This window comes from Anomaloglossus baeobatrachus, chromosome 4 (genome assembly GCF_048569485.1).
Source record: "Anomaloglossus baeobatrachus isolate aAnoBae1 chromosome 4, aAnoBae1.hap1, whole genome shotgun sequence".
NCBI classification, from domain to species: domain Eukaryota; kingdom Metazoa; phylum Chordata; class Amphibia; order Anura; family Aromobatidae; genus Anomaloglossus; species Anomaloglossus baeobatrachus.
The window spans coordinates 10,617,725-10,637,831 of record NC_134356.1 but is presented as its reverse complement, the minus strand read 5'-3'; the positions used below and the strand labels follow the sequence as shown (position 1 = coordinate 10,637,831).

At 56.4% G+C, this 20,107-nt stretch overlaps 1 protein-coding gene across 8 annotated transcripts in view; it reads left to right on the top strand.

Annotated features, from left to right (window-relative positions):
- Nucleotides 1-20,107, top strand: part of WNK1 (WNK lysine deficient protein kinase 1) — a 79,358-nt gene that overhangs the window by 13,392 nt on the left and 45,859 nt on the right. For all 8 annotated transcript variants that reach the window (XM_075343599.1, XM_075343594.1, XM_075343595.1 and 5 more), the window contains exons 2-4: nt 9,550-9,722; nt 11,820-12,040; nt 13,071-13,228. In XM_075343599.1, the coding sequence (XP_075199714.1) occupies nt 9,550-9,722; nt 11,820-12,040; nt 13,071-13,228 (552 nt within the window). The remainder of the gene's footprint in view (nt 1-9,549; nt 9,723-11,819; nt 12,041-13,070; nt 13,229-20,107) is intronic.

The window sequence follows — 20,107 nt, the reverse complement described above, 5'->3', positions numbered from 1 at the left end:
TCCGACCCACAACCCTGCCCTCTGTGTATTTACCACCCTGCCCTCCGTGTATTATCACCCTCCGACCCACAACCCTGCCCTCCGTGTAATATCACCTTCCGACCCACAACCCTCCCCTCCGTGTATTATCACCCTGCAACCCACAACCCTGCCCTCCGTGTATGATCACCCTGCCCTCCGTGTATGATCACCCTGCCACCAGCCATTATCTGCTTCCTCATTCTACTCTGCGGCTCTGAACCAGGAAGCTCAGGATGCACAGATGTGGCTCCTCCCAAGCTTAGCATTTAGTGACCTATTTAGCCACCAACTTGTTGACTGTTTCCAACTACCACTAGCAAAGCGTGAGAGTGAAGGTTGTGTGCTCACATTATAGCAGCTGCTCAGCCATGGGGGAGGTGGTCAGTTACATCTGATATGACAAGCTCTGCTTGCTGTCAGTGAATGAAACTTCAGACCTGATCTAATGATTAGATCCCAGGTCAGGACTGGGACCTTCATCTGTGAGAAACATCTGGGCATCGCCGCCCCGGACTCTTTTTGCTCTTTGTTTCGCCATCCCGGACCGGTTTTGCTCTTTGTTTCGCCATCCCGGACCGGTTTTGCTCTTTGTTTCGCCGTCCCGGACCGGTTTTGCTCTTTGTTTCGCCGTCCCGGACCGGTTTTGCTCTGTTTCGCCGCCCCGGATCCGTTTTGCTTTTGGTTTCGCCGCCCAGGCCTCCCCTCACTCTTGCAGCTTTGTCTCCCTCCCAACCCCCTGCTCTTCCGCTGTGTTTCGCCGCCGGCCCACTACTTTGCTCTGTTTCGCCAGGAACAGGTTTCCAGCCCCTGTACAGACGTCCCTCTTGACTGGCAGCAGAGATCTTGGTATTTTAAATAGTATTAAGAAGCTTCTGTAAGTTCCACTATAAAGTGGTCGGACACTTCCTCGGGGGGCCCTGGTGGGTGGGGGTCCTGGACAGGTTATGTACCTTTTTGAGGTTTGTCTGTGGATTTTTTTGCATGTTACTGGCAGCGGTGAAGTTTCGCCCTCAGTCGCTGATCCTTTCTTGCGATGTTGGTGCAGCAGTTTGGCGAGTGAGACCTCAGAGCTGCGCTCCTTCAGGCCTCATTCAGTAGTTGTGCTGCCAGCGTTGGCATCGGTGGTGCCAGCTGGAGTACTGCGGCTGCCAGGGGGTTAACCACGAGCTCTGTGATTAGTCACTGACTCAACGTATTGTTATAGAAACGAAACACCAGAGGAATAAAGGTGAATATGTGCGGCCTCACCGGCGGGCCACTACCCACAATGCCCTGTGGCTCATAGCTGCAGCACAGGTCCTCTGTCCTGGACTCCCAGGGGGACGGGCCACCTAAACTGGGCTCCATACATAATTGTGCCCAAATGGAGCAGTGCTGCAGTGTAAAGCACTGGGGAGGAGGGAGAAACTTGCAGACTCCTATTGAGAAAGGTTGTAATTTCACATTACTTTATTCTCAAATGACAATGCAGCTAAGCTAAAGTCCTGTTGGAGCAGAGCTGCAGTGTAAAGCATGGCAGAGAAACAGCGGGAGATAAAGCAAATGAGTAGGATGTTTGTAGATTTTAGACTCCCAAAGGACAGTGCTGCAAATCTGTGGACGCTCGTAGCTGTGGATCGATGGAGAAGTGCTGCAGTATAAAGCACAGGAGCAGGACGAGTTGCAGGGTGGAGTTCAATCTTGGAGCTTTCCCTGTGGATTTCCACCCGTGACTGCTGTAACTCGCTGTCAGAGGAGCAGAGCGGCCGGTGGCTCTGGTGGGCGCAGGACCGGGCAGCGGCTTCACCAGGGAAATACCTGGCGGTGGTGCTGCACCGAGCACGGGGTGGAATGTGGCTGATCAGTGTAGAATGTGGAACCGCCACGAAACCCGATGGTTTCTTGTGTTTTTCTTCATTCTCACGTGGGTGCAAGAATCCGACACTCATCACATTACAGAGGAGGCCACTGTAATCTGCCCAATCATCAGTGCAGGATAATGGGAGCGCTGCTCTGGAGGATGATACAAGATGACTGATGTACACAATGACTGCACTAGCAGAACAGTGAGCGCAGCTCTGAAGTATAATACAGGATGTAACGCAAGATCAGCAATATATATACACAGTGCATGCACCAGTAAAATAGTGAGTGCAGCTCTGGAGGATAATACAGGATGTAATTCAGGATCAGTAATGTACACAGTGAGTGCACCAGCGGAATAGTGAGTGCAGCAATGGAGGATAATACTAGATGACGGATGTACACTGACTGCACTAGCAGATCAGTGAGCGCAGCTCTGAAGTATAATACAGGATGTAAAGCAAGATCAGTAATGTATGTACACAGTGACTGCACCAGCAGAATAGTGAGTACAGCTCTGGGGTAAAATACAGGAGGGGACTCATGATCAGTAATGTAATGTACGTACACAGTGACTGCACCAGCAGAATAGTGAGTGCAGCTCTGGAGTATAATACAGGAGGTAACACAGGATCAATAATGTGTGTACACAGTGACTGCACCTGTAGAATAGTGAGTGCAGCTCTGGAGGATAATACAGGAGGTAACTCAGGATCAGTAATGTATGTACACAGTGACTGCACCAGCAGAATAGTGAGTGCAGCTCTGGAGGATAATATATAAGTACTGTGTGTACGCAGTGGCCGCAGCAGAGCACAGAGGACGGTGCTGTACTCCGGAGAGCTGCGCCTTATCCTCTGGCTCCAGACCTCGCACCTCCTGCTGGTTCAGGCTCTGGGTCGTCGTTGCTGCCGCTTTAGCCAGCAGAATTGTAAATGCAGCTCTGGATGTTACTGGAGCAGAAAAGCATTTTGAAACTTCAAGGCTAATTATTGTTTAATGGTGAGTTCTGCTGCTGGTCCTTGTCCGGATCGTGCACAGACCCGATACTTCTGGCAGCTGAGGGTTTGGTGCAGTTGTTTCTGGTCTGGACCATTCACCGCTTGATGGATATTTCCTGTACTGATACATTGTAGCGACAGTCCAGATGGAAGATGGCAGTGCATTGTAGGGATGGGATCTGTGGGGGCCAGAACCCCCCGATCAGGGGCACCGCTGGGGGTGGTAGTCGCGGACCGTCCTGCTCCCCTCGTCTGGTCACTGACCCCCTCCAGGGACGGGATTATCCCCGATCAGAGGAATTACTCTGCGCAGATCACACGAGGAGGAGAATGTCAGAAAGTCGTGTGCAGCAGGTTTAATGCAGGACAGATCGGCTTTCTGCTCTTCTTAAAGGGACAGTACGCCTTTAATGCTTTGTGCTTCTCCCTTTCGAGATCTGTTGCACTCTTAGCACCACAATCTATTACTCCCTGTTATCAGTCATTTCAGGCCCCAGTGACAGCCAAGATTCCTCGGTTACGTCAGCGCTTGTTACTGGGCTCCTGCTGGTGGCGAAACTACTACTCCAAGCATGCGGTTTCGCCACAGATGGACCATGCCCTGCAGACAATTCCTAATGCTTTACTCTGTCTAGTGCGGATATTGACTCTTGCCTTCCAGAGCTGCAATCTCACAGCCGCCATCTGTGAATAAGCCCCAGCAGCACAGGCATCTCAGAAAAGCATTTACAAGGTTGTAGAATTGTGATTTCAGCTCTGGATGTGACCGGAGCAGGCGATACAGGGGGTTTCTCAGGAAGGTGTCAGGGGTGTTAGATGGATTAGCAGACATTCGGAACACATGTGGTGACGTCACGCAGCAGGAAAGTGCGCGGTGTAAACCTCAGCGGCGGTGGCTGGGGGTCTCCTGACACAACCTCATCACACAGTGACCGTGGGGTCACATCGGCAGCGGGGGGGATTTATTCTGCACGACTTCTCTTACAGGGTGGGCTACTTATGGGGGTCAGTAGCAGCAAGGCCCTTTTCCCCAGGGGTGAATTTTTAGGGGTCCTGTCCACCTGTGGCGTTTGGGATAGGAGGTTCCCCTTTTTTGTGGGGTCTGTATACACGGAGCAGACTGCGGAGGGGGGGGCGCTCCGCCATAATGGACCAGATTAGCCGGAACGTGATGGCGATTCCTTCTAGAGATACAGAAGCTTTTATGATCCAACCGGTAAAAGCCGCAGCTTCCGGGATTAACCCCTGCTGCCCTGGAGGGAGGGGGAGTTAACCCCTCATATAACAGTCACGTGACTGCTCCCGGCACCAGAACCCTTGGGTGGAGGATGCGGTTTTCGAGGCCTCGTTCATCCTTGCGGTGCAGCAGCGTCTCCGGGGAAGTGTCAGCACAAGATGTAACGAGACCATTCACCCCAATCCTGACTGTGTGCCCACTGCGCACTCTTCTTTACCCTGGTGCATCACTTTAGAATAGCTGGGATGCATCTGTTGTGATACTTATGGGTCAGGGATATCTGTCTTCTTTTTTTCCCCCATGCTTTACACTGCAGCTGCCGTCAGTGACCCCAGCTATTTGGCGTTTGAGGTTAGACTTCTCATGAGATGCTTAGAGGAGTCTCCCATCAGTGCATCCTTGAGTGGCTGATAACAGGGAGCATTCGCTCGCATTTTTCCGGTCTCTCATTCTGCTGCCTGAGCTGTAATGGCTGATACTGCAGAGCAATAACTTTTTATCCACCTGTCCTCCAGTCATGCATCTTTCCTGATCTGAAGTGGCTGATAACAGAGAGTAAGACTGCTAATTTTGCACCCCTTTAAGCAGCATTGTGAGCCAATTGCCAGAAAATAAATTGCTGCGTCTGCCCGAAGTGATAGAGGAACTAAAAAGTGAAGAAAGTTTGACATTTCCAAGCAGAAGTCGGTAAAAAGTGAAGTTTTGGCTTTTTTGGGTGGTTCTGCTGATGTTTCGTTATCCGGCCCGAGCGGACTACAACCCCCAGCAGCCGGGCAGTAGTCCGCACTGGATGGCATTCCCTTAGGCCCCTCCCCCCAGTGATGAGGAAGAGATGTTTTCCTTCAGCGCCCCCGCAGGAGAGGAGGAGTATGGCGCCCCTGTAGGATGTGCAGCCCCCGGGGTGGCCGGTGGTTCCCCTGTGCGCAGCGTACGTTCTGTTCTGCAGCACAGGAAGCCCCATTGTCGGCCGCTGCAGGAAGTCGCGCTCTCGCGTGGCATTCTCTCGTGGCGCTGATGGGGGGATGTGGTTATTGACGACCGGTGACAAAACTTCAGCTAAATTTGGATTTTTCTTTTCTAAAATTTTTTGCAATTTCATCCGTCGTTTACATGGGGCTGCCAACTCCTACACTGTGCACCCATGTCTGTCTGATAACCAGTGCTGTGCTTTACCCTGCAGCCTCACTCTCCCTGCACGAGCCCGGTCTGTGCTTTACCCTGCAGCCTCACTCTCCCTGCACGTGCCCGGTCTGTGCTTTACCGTGCAGCCTCACTCTCCCTGCACGCGCCCGGTCTGTGCTTTACCCTGCAGCATCACTCTCCCTGCACGCGCCCGGTCTGCTTTACCCTGCAGCATCACTCTCCCTGCACGCGCCGATGACGCACAATCCCGCTCATTGAGGCTTCTGTGCGTCCCGCGGTTCAGGCTTCTGCTGCGTTGATCCTGTAATCGCCGCGGATGATGAGATCACTGCGGGATTACCGGGCAGCGCTGAAGAAATCCCCCAGCCCCCAAACCTCACATCTACGTCCATAGCAATCGCTCCTGGCAGCGCGGAGGGTCCTGTGAGCTCCTGGGGCCGGCGGTGTCCGGAGCCTCGGTCCGGTGGTCTTGGTTAGGTTCTCGGACACTTTTTTCTGTGAAGCGTTGGTGGATTACTGCGGCTTTCTGATCCATTGTTCCCCAGCGGGTGAGTGAGGGATCAGTTTCCATTAATCCCCCCGCTAATCACGATAAACTCCGTCCATTGTTCTCCGGAGGTCACAGATTTCATTCACCTTTTCATAAATTCCTCAATAACCTCACATGGCTTCACCCTATGACCAGGGCGGGCGGCTGTGCCCTCTCTGGGGGCGGGCGGCGGCTGTGCCCTCTCTGGGGGCGGGCGGCGGCTGTGCCCTCTCTGGGGGCGGGCGGCGGCTGTGCCCTCTCTGGGGGCGGGCGGCGGCTGTGCCCTCTCTGGGGGCGGGCGGCGGCTGTGCCCTCTCTGGGGGCGGGCGGCGGCTGTGCCCTCTCTGGGGGCGGGCGGCGGCTGTGCCCTCTCTGGGGGCGGGCGGCGGCTGTGCCCTCTCTGGGGGCGGGCGGCGGCTGTGCCCTCCTTTCGGTGCGGTTCCTCTCTTGTGTCTGCACTGGGGGCGAGCAATCTCCGCTGGTCACCCCTATAATGGGGTTAATCGGGGAGGATGAACTTTTAATGGGGCCTTGTTTACTCCACAGGGTCATTGTTATTTTTAGGGTCAGTCGCCCCTCGCTCGCCTCTCGCCCGCCTCTTACCGCTTTTTTTTCCAGCTCAGATCACCCAGAATGTTCGTGCTTCTGTAAACGGGACTGTCCGCCCTCCCAGAAACAGCGCCACCTTCATCTGTGGCTGTGCCTGGTATTGCAGGTGGAAATCCCTGAGTCTGCAGTTTACAAAGCTGCAACCACTGCACCTGCCCAAATATATAAACAGTGGCGCCCCTGTGCAGCGATGGCGGGGGGTCCGCAGCTCCTATTGATGTGTAAGTGCCGGCCGCTGTCGGAGAGTTGTGTAACGTCAGGATGTCCGGCGTACACGGCACGGCACACAATGGCATGTGCTGGCAGCCGGCCACGGGCCTGGAGAGGAGCAGCCGGATTAACACTGCTCAGCGCGGCCGGCACAAATGAAGGCCGATGTCACACACCCCCCCCCCCCCCTTTTCAATAAAAAAAAAAAGGAGAAAATATTTTTTTTTAATTGTTTCTGCAGCCCAGCTGGCAGGAAACTGTCACATCACATCCTGCGGTGACCACGGCCCGAGCCGCCACCGGCTGCAGGGGCGACCGGGAATATTATTGTTTATATATACGTATATATTTAATATTATTATTAATAATAATAATAATAATAATAATTAATATTATCAATAATAATAATTTTTATTTTCCTACTTTGATTTTTAATTTTTACGTGATGTAGTTTTGTTTTGGTTTTTTTTACTAGAAGTTTAGTTACAAATTTTTGCACTTTTTTTTACTTTTATTTTGAATTTAATTGATTTCTTTATTCCTATACATTACCTATATTTGCATTTTTCTGCTTTGTTTTTTTGCATTTGTATATTTTAATTTTTGTCCTTTATTTTTCTTTTTTAATTGTTTTATATAAAAAATGTTTTACTTTTATTTTTTCCGCCGATGGTGCGCGGCCGCTGTGACCGCTACTTACTGACCCTGGCTACCGTCAGACCTCTAAATGCCCCTTATTTAGCGGCTGCTGGTTCTTCCAGTTTGGTTTCCCCCGGCCCGCATACGTCCCAGCTGGCCGGGGGCGCTCGGCTCCATCCTGCTGGAGGCAGCCAGTAGTCTCCTGACGTCAGGCTTACTGGTATTTCAGGCTTTCTGGCCTCATACTGGTGCGGTGACCCCGCCGCGCAGCTCTGGGGTGCCCTGTGGATACGCCGCCATGACGTCTTGTGCGCTGCCGGGCAGATGAGGATTGGACGAGGCAGATGGAATTGGGGCAGAATGTTGCCTCTTTACAAATTCACTTCTCTGCTCCTCTAAGGGCTGGAGAAACTTGGCAGAATTGTGATTGCAGCTCTGAAGGTGCTGAGGCATGGTGTGTGTGTGTGTGTGTGTGTGTGTGTGTGTGTGTGTACAGGCGGAGCAGCGTGCCTCCTCGCTCTGGTCGTCCGCTCAGCGCTGATGTTTGATACCGGTGATCAGGGATAAGGGGTGACGCCACCAAAAGCCAGCAGTGAGGCTACTCACGCCGTATTGTGTACGCAGGCCTCCTGCCACACACAGCCCCTGTAACCTTACTTGTTATTGGGGCGGGTGGGCGCTCGCCCTGTGGGTCAGTAAGGAGGATGTTTGTTCTCTGCTGTCATGGCACCGCACAGGTCTGCGCAGGAGCTGTGTACAGGATCGGTGGTAATATTCGGGGCCTGTGGTGGGATGTCCCCTCCGCCCCTCTCCGGAGCATTTCTGCAATATTTGGGGGAGGATTTTCTTTCCAGTTATCTCCGGCAGGTTTGGGCTTGACGTGTGCAGGACGCGGTGGGATCCGTGTGAACGTCCTGGTGCTCGCTGCCGCCCCCCCCTGGTGCTCGCTGCCGCCCCCCCCCCCCCCCCCCCCTGGTGCTCGCTGCCGCCCCCCCCCCCCCCCCTGGTGCTCGCTGCCGCCCCCCCCCCCCCCTGGTGCTCGCTGCCGCCCCCCCCCCCCCCCCCCTGGTGCTTGCTGCCGCCCCCCCCCCCCCCCCCTGGTGCTTGCTGCCGCCCCCCCCCTGTGGTGCTTGCTGCCGCCCCCCCCCCCCCCCCCTGTGGTGCTTGCTGCCGCCCCCCCCCCCCCTGTGGTGCTTGCTGCCGCCCCCCCCCCCCCTGTGGTGCTTGCTGCCGCCCCCCCCCCTGTGGTGCTTGCTGCCGCCCCCCCCCCCTGTGGTGCTTGCTGCCGCCCCCCCCCCCCCTGTGGTGCTTGCTGCCGCCCCCCCCCCCCCTGTGGTGCTTGCTGCCGCCCCCCCCCCCCCTGTGGTGCTTGCTGCCGCCCCCCCCCCCCTGTGGTGCTTGCTGCCGCCCCCCCCCCCCTGTGGTGCTTGCTGCCGCCCCCCCCCCCTGTGGTGCTTGCTGCCGCCCCCCCCCCCCCTGTGGTGCTTGCTGCCGCCCCCCCCCCTGTGGTGCTTGCTGCCGCCCCCCCCACCTGTGGTGCTTGCTGCCGCCCCCCCCCACCTGTGGTGCTTGCTGCCGCCCCCCCCCCACCTGTGGTGCTTGCTGCCGCCCCCCCCCACCTGTGGTGCTTGCTGCCGCCCCCCCCCCCCTGTGGTGCTTGCTGCCGCCCCCCCCCCCCCTGTGGTGCTTGCTGCCGCCCCCCCCCCCCCCCCGTGGTGCTTGCTGCCGCCCCCCCCCTGTGGTGCTCGCTGCCGCTTCCCCCCCCCCGTGGTGCTCGCTGCCACCCCCCCCCCCCCCCCTGTGGTGCTCGCTGCCGCCCCCCCCCCCCTGTGGTGCTCGCTGCCGCCCCCCCCCCCCTGGTGCTCGCTGCCGCCCCCCCCCCCCCTGGTGCTCGCTGCCGCCCCCCCCCCCTGGTGCTCGCTGCCGCCCCCCCCCCCCTGGTGCTCGCTGCCACCCCCCCCCCTGGTGCTTGCTGCCGCCGATGAGAAGTGACACCAGCCGATCTGCAGGGAAAGCGGTCACACACAGATGTGGAAATGTGATTGTCAGCAGTGGTAATTAGGCAGAGATGGGAGATGGGCGCTCTGCGAGGGGGGTGATCGCGGATCCGGAGGCGTGAGTGCTGTGCTCTTTGCACCCAGAAATTGAGATATATATATATATATATATATATATATATATATATATATATATATATATATATATATATATATATATATATATATATATATATATATATATATATATATATATATATATATATATATATATATATAATATAAAATTATTTTTTTTTTGTTTGTTCTTTACCCTCGCAGGACCGAAAACTGTCCAAGTCCGAGCGGCAGCGCTTCAAAGAGGAGGCGGGCATGCTGAAGGGGCTGCAGCACCCCAACATCGTTCGCTTCTACGACTCCTGGGAGTCCACCCTGAAAGGAAAGAAGTTCATCGTGCTGGTGACCGAGCTGATGACCTCCGGGACCCTGAAGACGTAAGTCTCCCCCAATAATGGAGGATTAAAGGGGCGGGACGCATATGAGACCAGGATTACTAAACTCCATGATGCGTCTTATTGTGCTGTCTTCAGACCCCGCGCGTTTCTCCATGGGGGGGGGGGGGTTCGGTTGACGTCTCCAGTCTGAGTCCTTATTGATGTCTCTTGGGTCTCGGCCCATCCGTCCTAGATGTTGCCAGTTTTTGCTTTGACCCCCTCGAATCCGCCAGCGGCCCCCTCGGAGCGATCCCACACCTCGGTCCCAGGCCCCTCAGATGCATCTGCTGCCCCCCAGGGTGATCCCTTGCCTTGGTCCCAGGCCTCTCGGGTCCGCCGGCAGCCCACCGGAGCGGTCCCCTACCTTGGTCTCAGGCCTCTCGGATCTGCCGGCGCCCCCCCCCCCCCCTTCCCAGGGCGATCCCCCACCTTAGTCCCAGGAACCCCGGAGCGATCCCACACCTCGGTCCCAGGCCCCTCGGATTCGTCCGCGGCCCCCCCAGGGCGATCCCCCGCCTTGGTCCCAGGCCTCTCTGGTCCGCTGGCGGCCCCCTGGGGCGAATCCCCCACCTTGATCCCCGGCCGATCTTTATATATTTTTTCACCTTGAGCCGAGCCATAACTGTGTCAATCTGCAGAAATTGACGCGGCGGCTTTATCGGATGGATCGATCGCCGCGATCGGCGTTTGTGGCTCTTGCACTTCTTCATGACAAAGGAATTCCTGAGTGGGGTACTGTGAGGCGAGAGTCGGATTCATCCCCGGGGGTGGGGGGCAGCAGGAAGTGTAGAAGGAAATGGGTGGGTTTTTCTGTGTGTTTTGAGGTCTGCACACAGGGAAGGAATGCCGGGAATCCGGGACAGTCCGCTCCTCATCCTCACATCGTCCATCATCACTGCCGTCATCCGCAGGCTCCCTCTGCTGGCCGCCCCTGGTACTACCACAGATTATCCGCAGGCTCCCTCTGCTGGCCGCCCCTGGTACTACCACAGATTATCCGCAGGCTCCCTCTGCTGGCCGCCCCTGGTACTACCGCAGATTATCCGCAGGCTCCCTCTGCTGGCCGCCCCTGGTACTACTGCAGATTATCCGCAGGCTCCCTCTGCTGGCCGCCCCTGGTACTACCGCAGATTATCCGCAGGCTCCCTCTGCTGGCCGCCCCTGGTACTACCGCAGATTATCCGCAGGCTCCCTCTGCTGGCCGCCCCTGGTACTACCGCAGATTATCCGCAGGCTCCCTCTGCTGGCCGCCCCTGGTACTACCGCAGATTATCCGCAGGCTCCCTCTGCTGGCCGCCCCTGGTACTACCGCAGATTATCTGCAGGCTCCCTCTGCTGGCCGCCCCTGGTACTACCGCAGATTATCCGCAGGCTCCCTCTGCTGGCCGCCCCTGGTACTACCGCAGATTATCCGCAGGCTCCCTCTGCTGGCCGCCCCTGGTACTACCGCAGATTATCCGCAGGCTCCCTCTGCTGGCCGCCCCTGGTACTACCGCAGATTATCCGCAGGCTCCCTCTGCTGGCCGCCCCTGGTACTACCACAGATTATCCGCAGGCTCCCTCTGCAGGCCGCCCCTGGTACTACCACAGATTATCCGCAGGCTCCCTCTGCTGGCCACCGCAGATTCGGATGATGCTCTTCGCACTGAGGCCGATCCGCAGCATTGTGCGCTGCGCCGTCCTTCTGGCACCGCGACCGGAGCGCTGTGTCTTATCACTATCCGTCTGCTCATCCTGATCCTCCTGGTGCTCTGAAGGTGTCACAGCCCAATGTTTATAGCCGCTGAGTAATCGGCGTGACGTGGCGGTGCCCGCTGACTTCACCCACAGAAAAGCCTCTTTGTTGTCTGAGGTCTGGGTGCCACGTGCGGCAGCGCCCACCTCTAGCATGGCATTACCGCAGCCTTTGTTCTCGTTTTTCCCGCTTTTCTTGTAATGTTGGCACTGCCCGGTGGTTGCCCCGTGGGCATCGGCAGGACGGTGCCACATTAGTGCAGGCGTCGGAGGGAGCCGGCGTTCAGCAATTAAAGGGGATGGTGTAAGTTTTAAAGTTCCTTAAGCAGTTTAACCCCTTCCTAACCGTATTCTCTGCCGCAGGTATCTGAAGAGGTTCAAGGTGATGAAGCTGAAGGTCCTCCGCAGCTGGTGCCGGCAGATCCTGAAGGGGCTGCAGTTCCTGCACACGCGGACCCCCCCAATCATCCACCGAGACCTGAAATGTGACAACATATTCATCACCGGCCCCACCGGCTCTGTGAAGATCGGGGACCTGGGGCTGGCCACCCTGAAGAGGGCGTCCTTCGCCAAGAGTGTCATAGGTAGGTCCGGGCCATCGCTCCTCCTCGTCCTGCCCCACAGGGGGCGCCGCGGCTCTGGGTTTAGGCCGGGCTATTAGTAGCCCCTTTTATCATGTCTGTTTCCGTTCTGCTATTTAACACCCCTCCAGTGGAGGGCGCCAAGTGTCAACAACCCCTCAATGACAAATGCACCCCCACATGTGCGCGGCTAAAAGTGGCTCTACCGGCACCGGTTCTCCCCGCGTTTCTGGGGTCTCTGATAATGACACGTTTTTTACACTTGGGCAGCACTTAACCCTTTCTTTCCAGGATGGCAGCTCAGTCTCCCCTCCCCCTCCCGTCCCTTTATTACACGGAGCCCCCCACAGCACATGAAGCTCCGTCCTGACCACCTCTCTCTGTATTTGAGTGTTTTTCTTGCCTGTAGGCCATGGGCTCCCCCATAATTGGCCGCAGTCGGCCATTTATTTATGTACAGCAGTTTGTACCGTAAGTATGTGAAGAGAAGGGATCCGGTGAGTTCGGGAGTGTTTTTTTTTTCGTTCTCCGCCGTTTTCATTTTTCAATGCTATGTATTTGCTGGTGCTGCCCGGACTTGTGCCGTTCTCCATTGCAAGGTCTCGTCCTCCTCCTCCTCACGGCTCAGCCAGGTGAATGGAAAGATGTCTGCCCTGCATCACGGCAGCAGGTGGCGCCATCCTCACAGGTAGGTACAGGTAGCGTCTGGCGCAGGCGGCCGCCGCTCTCCGCCATCTCTCCATTTACTTGGTGAAGGCCGTAATCTTAAAGGGGCGTTTGTTTTTTCAAGTCGCCCCCCCCCCATCCCCCTCCTGAGACCTTGCAATGGAAGACGTGCAAATTGTGTTTTCTTTGCAGCCTGACTAAGAAGCTTTCCTCCTCTTTTTTTTCCTTTTTTTTTTTTTTCTTCTTTGCCCCCCACTCTTTCTCACAGGTCTTCTGCCCCCGAACACTATCGTGGTGAGTAGTGCCGCCGGAATCCTGCTCCACAGTATCAGGAAACTTAGCGTCTGAACCGTTCTTTTAATTTAAGGTACCCCTGAGTTCATGGCGCCCGAAATGTACGAGGAGAAATATGACGAGTCCGTAGACGTGTATGCGTTTGGGATGTGCATGCTTGAGATGGCCACCTCCGAATACCCGTACTCCGAGTGCCAAAACGCTGCGCAGATCTACCGGAGAGTCACCAGCGTAAGTGTCTGCGGGATCCCGGCCACAGCGGAGGATAGTGAGGGAGAAGTGTAATCTGGCAGCCGGGGCTCGCCGGGGCCCTCTGGCAGCCGGGGCTCGCCGGGGCCCTCTGGCAGCCGGGGCTCGCCGGGGCCCTCTGGCAGCCGGGGCTCGCCGGGGCCCTCTGGCAGCCGGGGCTCGCCGGGGCCCTCTGGCAGCCGGGGCTCGCCGGGGCCCTCTGGCAGCCGGGGCTCGCCGGGGCCCTCTGGCAGCCGGGGCTCGCCGGGGCCCTCTGGCAGCCGGGGCTCGCCGGGGCCCTCTGGCAGCCGGGGCTCGCCGGGGCCCTCTGGCAGCCGGGGCTCGCCGGGGCCCTCTGGCAGCCGGGGCTCGCCGGGGCCCTCTGGCAGCCGGGGCTCGCCGGGGCCCTCTGGCAGCCGGGGCTCGCCGGGGCCCTCTGGCAGCCGGGGCTCGCCGGGGCCCTCTGGCAGCCGGGGCTCGCCGGGGCCCTCTGGCAGCCGGGGCTCGCCGGGGCCCTCTGGCAGCCGGGGCTCGCCGGGGCCCTCTGGCAGCCGGGGCTCGCCGGGGCCCTCTGGCAGCCGGGGCTCGCCGGGGCCCTCTGGCAGCCGGGGCTCGCCGGGGCCCTCTGGCAGCCGGGGCTCGCCGGGGCCCTCTGGCAGCCGGGGCTCGCCGGGGCCCTCTGGCAGCCGGGGCTCGCCGGGGCCCTCTGGCAGCCGGGGCTCGCCGGGGCCCTCTGGCAGCCGGGGCTCGCCGGGGCCCTCTGGCAGCCGGGGCTCGCCGGGGCCCTCTGGCAGCCGGGGCTCGCCGGGGCCCTCTGGCAGCCGGGGCTCGCCGGGGCCCTCTGGCAGCCGGGGCTCGCCGGGGCCCTCTGGCAGCCGGGGCTCGCCGGGGCCCTCTGGCAGCCGGGGCTCGCCGGGGCCCTCTGGCAGCCGGGGCTCGCCGGGGCCCTCTGGCAGCCGGGGCTCGCCGGGGCCCTCTTTACTGTAGAATCTGCTTTCAATCCTGGTTGTGTGAACGCGGCTTAATACTGATAGATGGACCGTAATCCCAGCCCTGACCAGCTGCAGCCTCATCGGCCGTCGTTGTTAAATGCCCATAGGGGTATGGGGGGGACATAGCATTTAGGTTTGCAGGCAGCAGGGGGCGCTCATGGTTATCTGCATTCCTCTTGTTGGTGCTGGAGTGTTATGCTGCCGCCTCCGGCTCCTCGCCGGCCATAAAGTGGGATAATGTCGGCACTCGGTTAAACATTGACACATGGACGTCTTGTACCGAGGGCACAGAACCCTCCGTCCCGGCTCCTTGTTTTCCTTCCTGGACTTTTCTGCATTTTTATAGATGTATTTTTTTTTTAAATAAAATAAATAATTTTTGCATTACACGGTCGTGTCCCGTCCTGCAGGGTTCATCATCAGTTGTATAAGACTTCATACTCGCACTCCATGGACCCCCCGACCCGGCATGTCCGGAGCCCTGAGAGACCGGCCTTAAGCTGGTGAAGATGGGGGGGGGGGGGTGGATGGTGACGTGCGGCTGCTCATGCTGGGAGTTGTAGTGGCTGCACATCACTCACAGATACACAAATCCTATCTCATTCCTGCCTGATAACAATGCTCCAGGGGAAAGAATGGGTTTACAGAGGACAAAGGCTCGTGTATTTTTATGTATCCGTTGTGACATATGTAGATGTTTTTTGGCTTTTGCTACAATAAAACCTCCCCCCAAAAACATATAACAGGGAAATCCCAACATGTAGTCACATCGGCTGATCCTGAGTAACGCTTCACTGCTTCTAATTAATTTCAATTGTGACGAGTTGTAAACAAGACCCCCCCCCCCCTACACACTGCAGGGTAAAGTATACCTCCGGTATTATACTCCAGAGCTGCACTCACTATTCTGCTGGTGCAGTCACTGTGTACATACATTACATTACTGATCCTGAGTTACCTCCGGTATTATACTCCAGAGCTGCACTCACTATTCTGCTGGTGCAGTCACTGTGTACATGCATTACTGATCCTAAGTTACCTCCTGTATTATACTCCAGAGCTGCACTCACTATTCTGCTGGTGCAGTCACTGTGTACATGCATTACATTACTGATCCTGAGTTACCTCCTGTATTATACTCCAGAGCTGCACTCACTATTCTGCTGGTGCAGTCACTGTGTACATGCATTACTGATCCTGAGTTACCTCCTGTATTATACTCCAGAGCTGCACTCACTATTCTGCTGGTGCAGTCACTGTGTACATAATTACATTACTCATCCTGAGTTACCTCCTGTATTATACTCCAGAGCTGCACTCACTATTCTGCTGCTGCAGTCACTGTGTACATACATTACTGATCCTGAGTTACCTCCTGTATTATACTCCAGAGCTGCACTCACTATTCTGCTGGTGCAGTCACTGTGTACATACATTACTGATCCTGAGTTACCTCCTGTATTATACTCCAGAGCTGCACTCAGAGGTTTGTCTTGACCAGAGGTCCCCAACCTTTTGGATCTTGAGAGCCATATTCGGCTCTTCCCCTGCCCCTACTATAGTGACACCCAGCACCCCATTACCAGTATGATGTCCATAGTTTTCCCGCAGAGATGACACTGAGGTGGGGTGACAATATTTTTGGGTTCCTACTTCCAGACCCTCAGATTTCCCCTGCAGCGCTTTCATTATTACCATTGTAGACCGTGCGCTGCGCAGTATCTGAGCGTTCTGTGCCCCGTTAAGCAGTCATGTGAGTCTCTCTGGGACCCTCGCACCCTCCCCGATGTGAGCAGCCCCCAGCGCCGCTTCTCTCACCCCCCCCCAGATTACTGTCCTGTATTTTTCCTTAATCCCTTCAGTTTTAATTAGCCGTTTTGTGAATTCCTTTCCCGTGGGAGAAGTTTTGATGAAGTTGTGTAACCGCGTGTCGGGTCCCCCAGTGCCCGCAGCCTGTGGATGGGGCATTCATGATGCAGCAGAGCTGAGTGTGTCGTGTTTGCAGTGACCGTCTGCCGGCTACCCCCTGACCTTGTACCTGAAGTCTGCAGGCATACTGCAGTGTAAAGCATGGAGGAAAGAACTACCTCCGGCTCTGACAATGCATTGGAGCATAATTGCAGTGTAAAGCATGGAGGAAAGAACTACCTCCGGCTCTGACAATGTAGTGGAGCATAACTGCAGTGTAAAGCATGGAGGAAAGAATTACCTCCGGCTCTGACAATGCATTGGAGCATAACTGCAGTGTAAAGCATGGAGGAAAGAACTACCTCCGGCTCTGACAATGCATTGGAGCATAACTGCAGTGTAAAGCATGGAGGAAAGAACTACCTCCGGCTCTGACAATGCATTGGAGCATAACTGCAGTGTAAAGCATGGAGGAAAGAACTACCTCCGGCTCTGACAATGCATTGGAGCATAACTGCAGTGTAAAGCATGGAGGAAAGAACTACCTCCGGCTCTGACAATGCAGTGGAGCATAACTGCAGTGTAAAGCATGGAGGAAAGAATTACCTCTGGCTCTGACAATGCAGTGGAGCATAACTGCAGTGTAAAGCATGGAGGAAAGAGTTACCTCCGGCTCTGACAATACATTGGAGCATAACTGCAGTGTAAAGCATGGAGGAAAGAGTTCACTGCATTGTCAGAGCTGGAGGTGAGCATAACTGCAGTGTAAAGCATGGGGGAAGAATAGCAGCCACCTTGGGGTGGGAGGGGGGGGGATTTCTATTAATCTGGGGCAAGAAATGTAAAGCATATTGAAAATTTTGGATCTTTGATGGTGCTGGCCCTTTAAGAATCCCCTTGCAGCCACCCTGCTGGATCCCAGGGACTGTGGCCACCGGTCGGTCGGGCTGGTAGCCGGGCTCCGGTGCGGTGGTTTTGGAGTGGAGGTGTCGGCTCTTTTGAGTTCAGGACGAGGTCAGATTTTCATGCGTCAGTAAATTAAAATCAGAAAACATCGGCCGCTCCTGACACTAATTTACTGCAGGGGCCGGCGGCAGCGGAGGAGGAGGATTTATTTTTTTCTTGTTGTGTAACTTTCTAGTATCATTCGGGCTGTAAATACAGTAAACAGTCTATAGAGTGGCATATAGAATATATATATTGAGAAAAATAAGTACACCCCCTTTGAATGCTGTGCGCTCGTCTCTCCTGAATTTTTTTTATGCATTTTTTGAAACAATCTAAACAGAGCGTGGCGCTGCGGCTTTCTGCAACACACGAGCAAAACTTGTTAGTTTTTTTTTTCTCATTGTACCCTACATGAGGCCTTTAGCGTCTGAGCTTTAGCTCTTGGGTCTCTTTAGGTCTCGCAGGGGGTGATGTTGAGGTGCATTTGCTGGGACGTCCCCTCACGTCTTCAATATTTGTCACTCCTGAATCCTCTCGCTAGAGGATTTCACATTATTTTGGAGGTTGTCTTCTGACCCTTCCCAGACCGGTGGGTGACGACAGCGGCTTCCCTAAAATCAAGGTTGATGCTTTTTCTTATGATCAGGCCCAGCAAAGTGCTGCAACTTCTGCTTTTATTGAGGGGGTCCCATTTTATTTCTATACGTAGAGGGGTGTACTTAGTTTTTGAGGGGGGAGGCATCATCCCTGGGTTTGGAGCCTCCATATATATGACACATGGGGTGGTCCGCCACGCAGTATCCCGGGATCCCGCTGCCATCTGATGGGGCTCACCAGACTTTCCTGGCAGCGGGTCCTCCTCAGTAATGAGCGTCTGCCTGATTAGTGATACGGGGGCTCGTAGTCACGAGGCGCAGGGTGGGCTCCGTCGCTCACGCAGAGCCATCATTTATGTCTCCTGCTCCGGAGCCGCCGTGCAAAGTTAATTAAATCTCAGCGGTCGTCAGATTTCCTGGAAACAAACTTGTTTTGGTCCAGTCTGGTCCGGTTACTTCTGGATACTGGTTCCTCCTCCTCCTCCATGCACTGGTTATCCCAGCGCAGAGGCACGAGGCACCCGCTGACCACCGGCGCACGGGGGAGGGGGGCTGTTACTTATTAGGGGAGTAGGAATGCTGCGGCTAATTATACCTCTTGTTATTGCGGCTCCAGGATTGTCAAAAACAAAGATTATAGATATCGGATTCTGTCTGATCCGTCCTCCCCCCAGCACTGATTACCTATATATGATATGTGATCACCGGACCGGGGTTGGATGGTGGAGATGGGGATCACAGGATCGGGGTCGGATGGTGGAGATGGGGATCACTGGACCGGGGTCGGATGGTGGAGATGGGGATCACTGGACCGGGGTCGGATGGTGGAGATGGGGATCACTGGACCGGGGTCGGATGGTGGAGATGGGGATCACTGGACCGGGGTCGGATGGTGGAGATGGGGATCGCTGGACCGGGGTCGGATGGTGGAGATGGGGATCGCTGGACCGGGGTCGGATGGTGGAGATGGGGATCGCTGGACCTGGGTCGGATGGTGGAGATGGGGATCGCTGGACCGGGGTCGGATGGTGGAGATGGGGATCACTTTACCGGGGTCGGATGGTGGAGATGGGGATCACTGGACCGGGGTCGGATGATGGAGATGGGGATCACCGGATCGGGGTCGGATGATGGAGATGGGGATCACCGCATCGGGGTCGGATGATGGAGATGGGGACCGGGGTCGGGTGGCGGGGTGTGATCACAGGACCGGGGTTGGATACTGGGGATGTGATCACAGGACCGGGGTCGGGTGGCGGGGTGTGATCACAGGACCGGGGTCGGGTGGCGGGGTGTGATCACAGGACCGGGTCGGGTGGCGGGGTGTGATCACAGGACCGGGTCGGGTGGCGGGGTGTGATCACAGGACCGGGTCGGGTGGCGGGGTGTGATCACAGGACCGGGTCGGGTGGCGGGGTGTGATCACAGGACCGGGGTTGGGTTGTGCAGAATATGGCGGTAATAAATACCTGTTATATGGGGCTATTACGTGTCTGACCTTTGTCCGCTGCTTCATAGAATTGTTGATCTTCCCTTTCCTCGGTGACCGGTGAAGGTGAGAAATGGAAGTGTCAGCGACAGGAGACTGCTGGGCCCCATCCTGACAAATGTGGGCAATGGGGGAGCAGTGAGGGGCCGGCATCACCCCGTTATTTGGGTATATTGGGAACGTCATGACCTTGCTGGCACCTTTCCTGTCCGCACAATCTGTCTGTACAGTGATACAATGTATCGGGCTGGCACAATGGGCTGAGGGACCGCCGGAACCTGCGGGTTACAGAATATCTGTTGCTGTAACCCCTTGTCTGCTGTACACGCCTGTACACACTCTGGGTGATGCACACGGCCGTTTTGCAGCCTCAGTAGGGTACAGGGCTTTAGCGGTGACGGTCTGATTCTGCGCCTGTACACACCCGGGGGGTGAAGCACGCTGCTGTTTTGCAGCCTCAGTAGGGTGCAGTGGAGGTGATGGGTCAGATTCTGCAGCGCTGCCTCCGGTGCGGCTGGTTACACAGGGTCTAAGTGTCTGTGCACACCCAGGGGTGAAGCACATTGAAGTTTTGCAGCCTCAATAGTGTGGTGCTATAGAGCGGACAGGGTCTGATTCTGTCCCTGTACACACCCAGGGGGTGAAGCACGACGCTGTTTTGCAGCCTCAGTAGGGTGCGGTGCAGCAGAGCTGACGGGTCGGATTTTGCAGCTCTGCTGCCTGCGCTCCTAAGTATCTGTGCACACAGGCAGTATGTGCTGCGACTTTCCGCCAGGCATTGAGGGGTTAAGCTGTAGAGGATACAGCCATTGTGGACTGTGGTCCTTGTGCTGTTGCAGTGTGTGAGAGGAGGGGTGCGCTGTCCACCAATGCTGGTGCGGGAGGGTGGGTGAAGGGCCGTGGAGGCTGGGTGAAGGGCCGGGCTGTGCAGGGAGGATGGGTGAAGGGC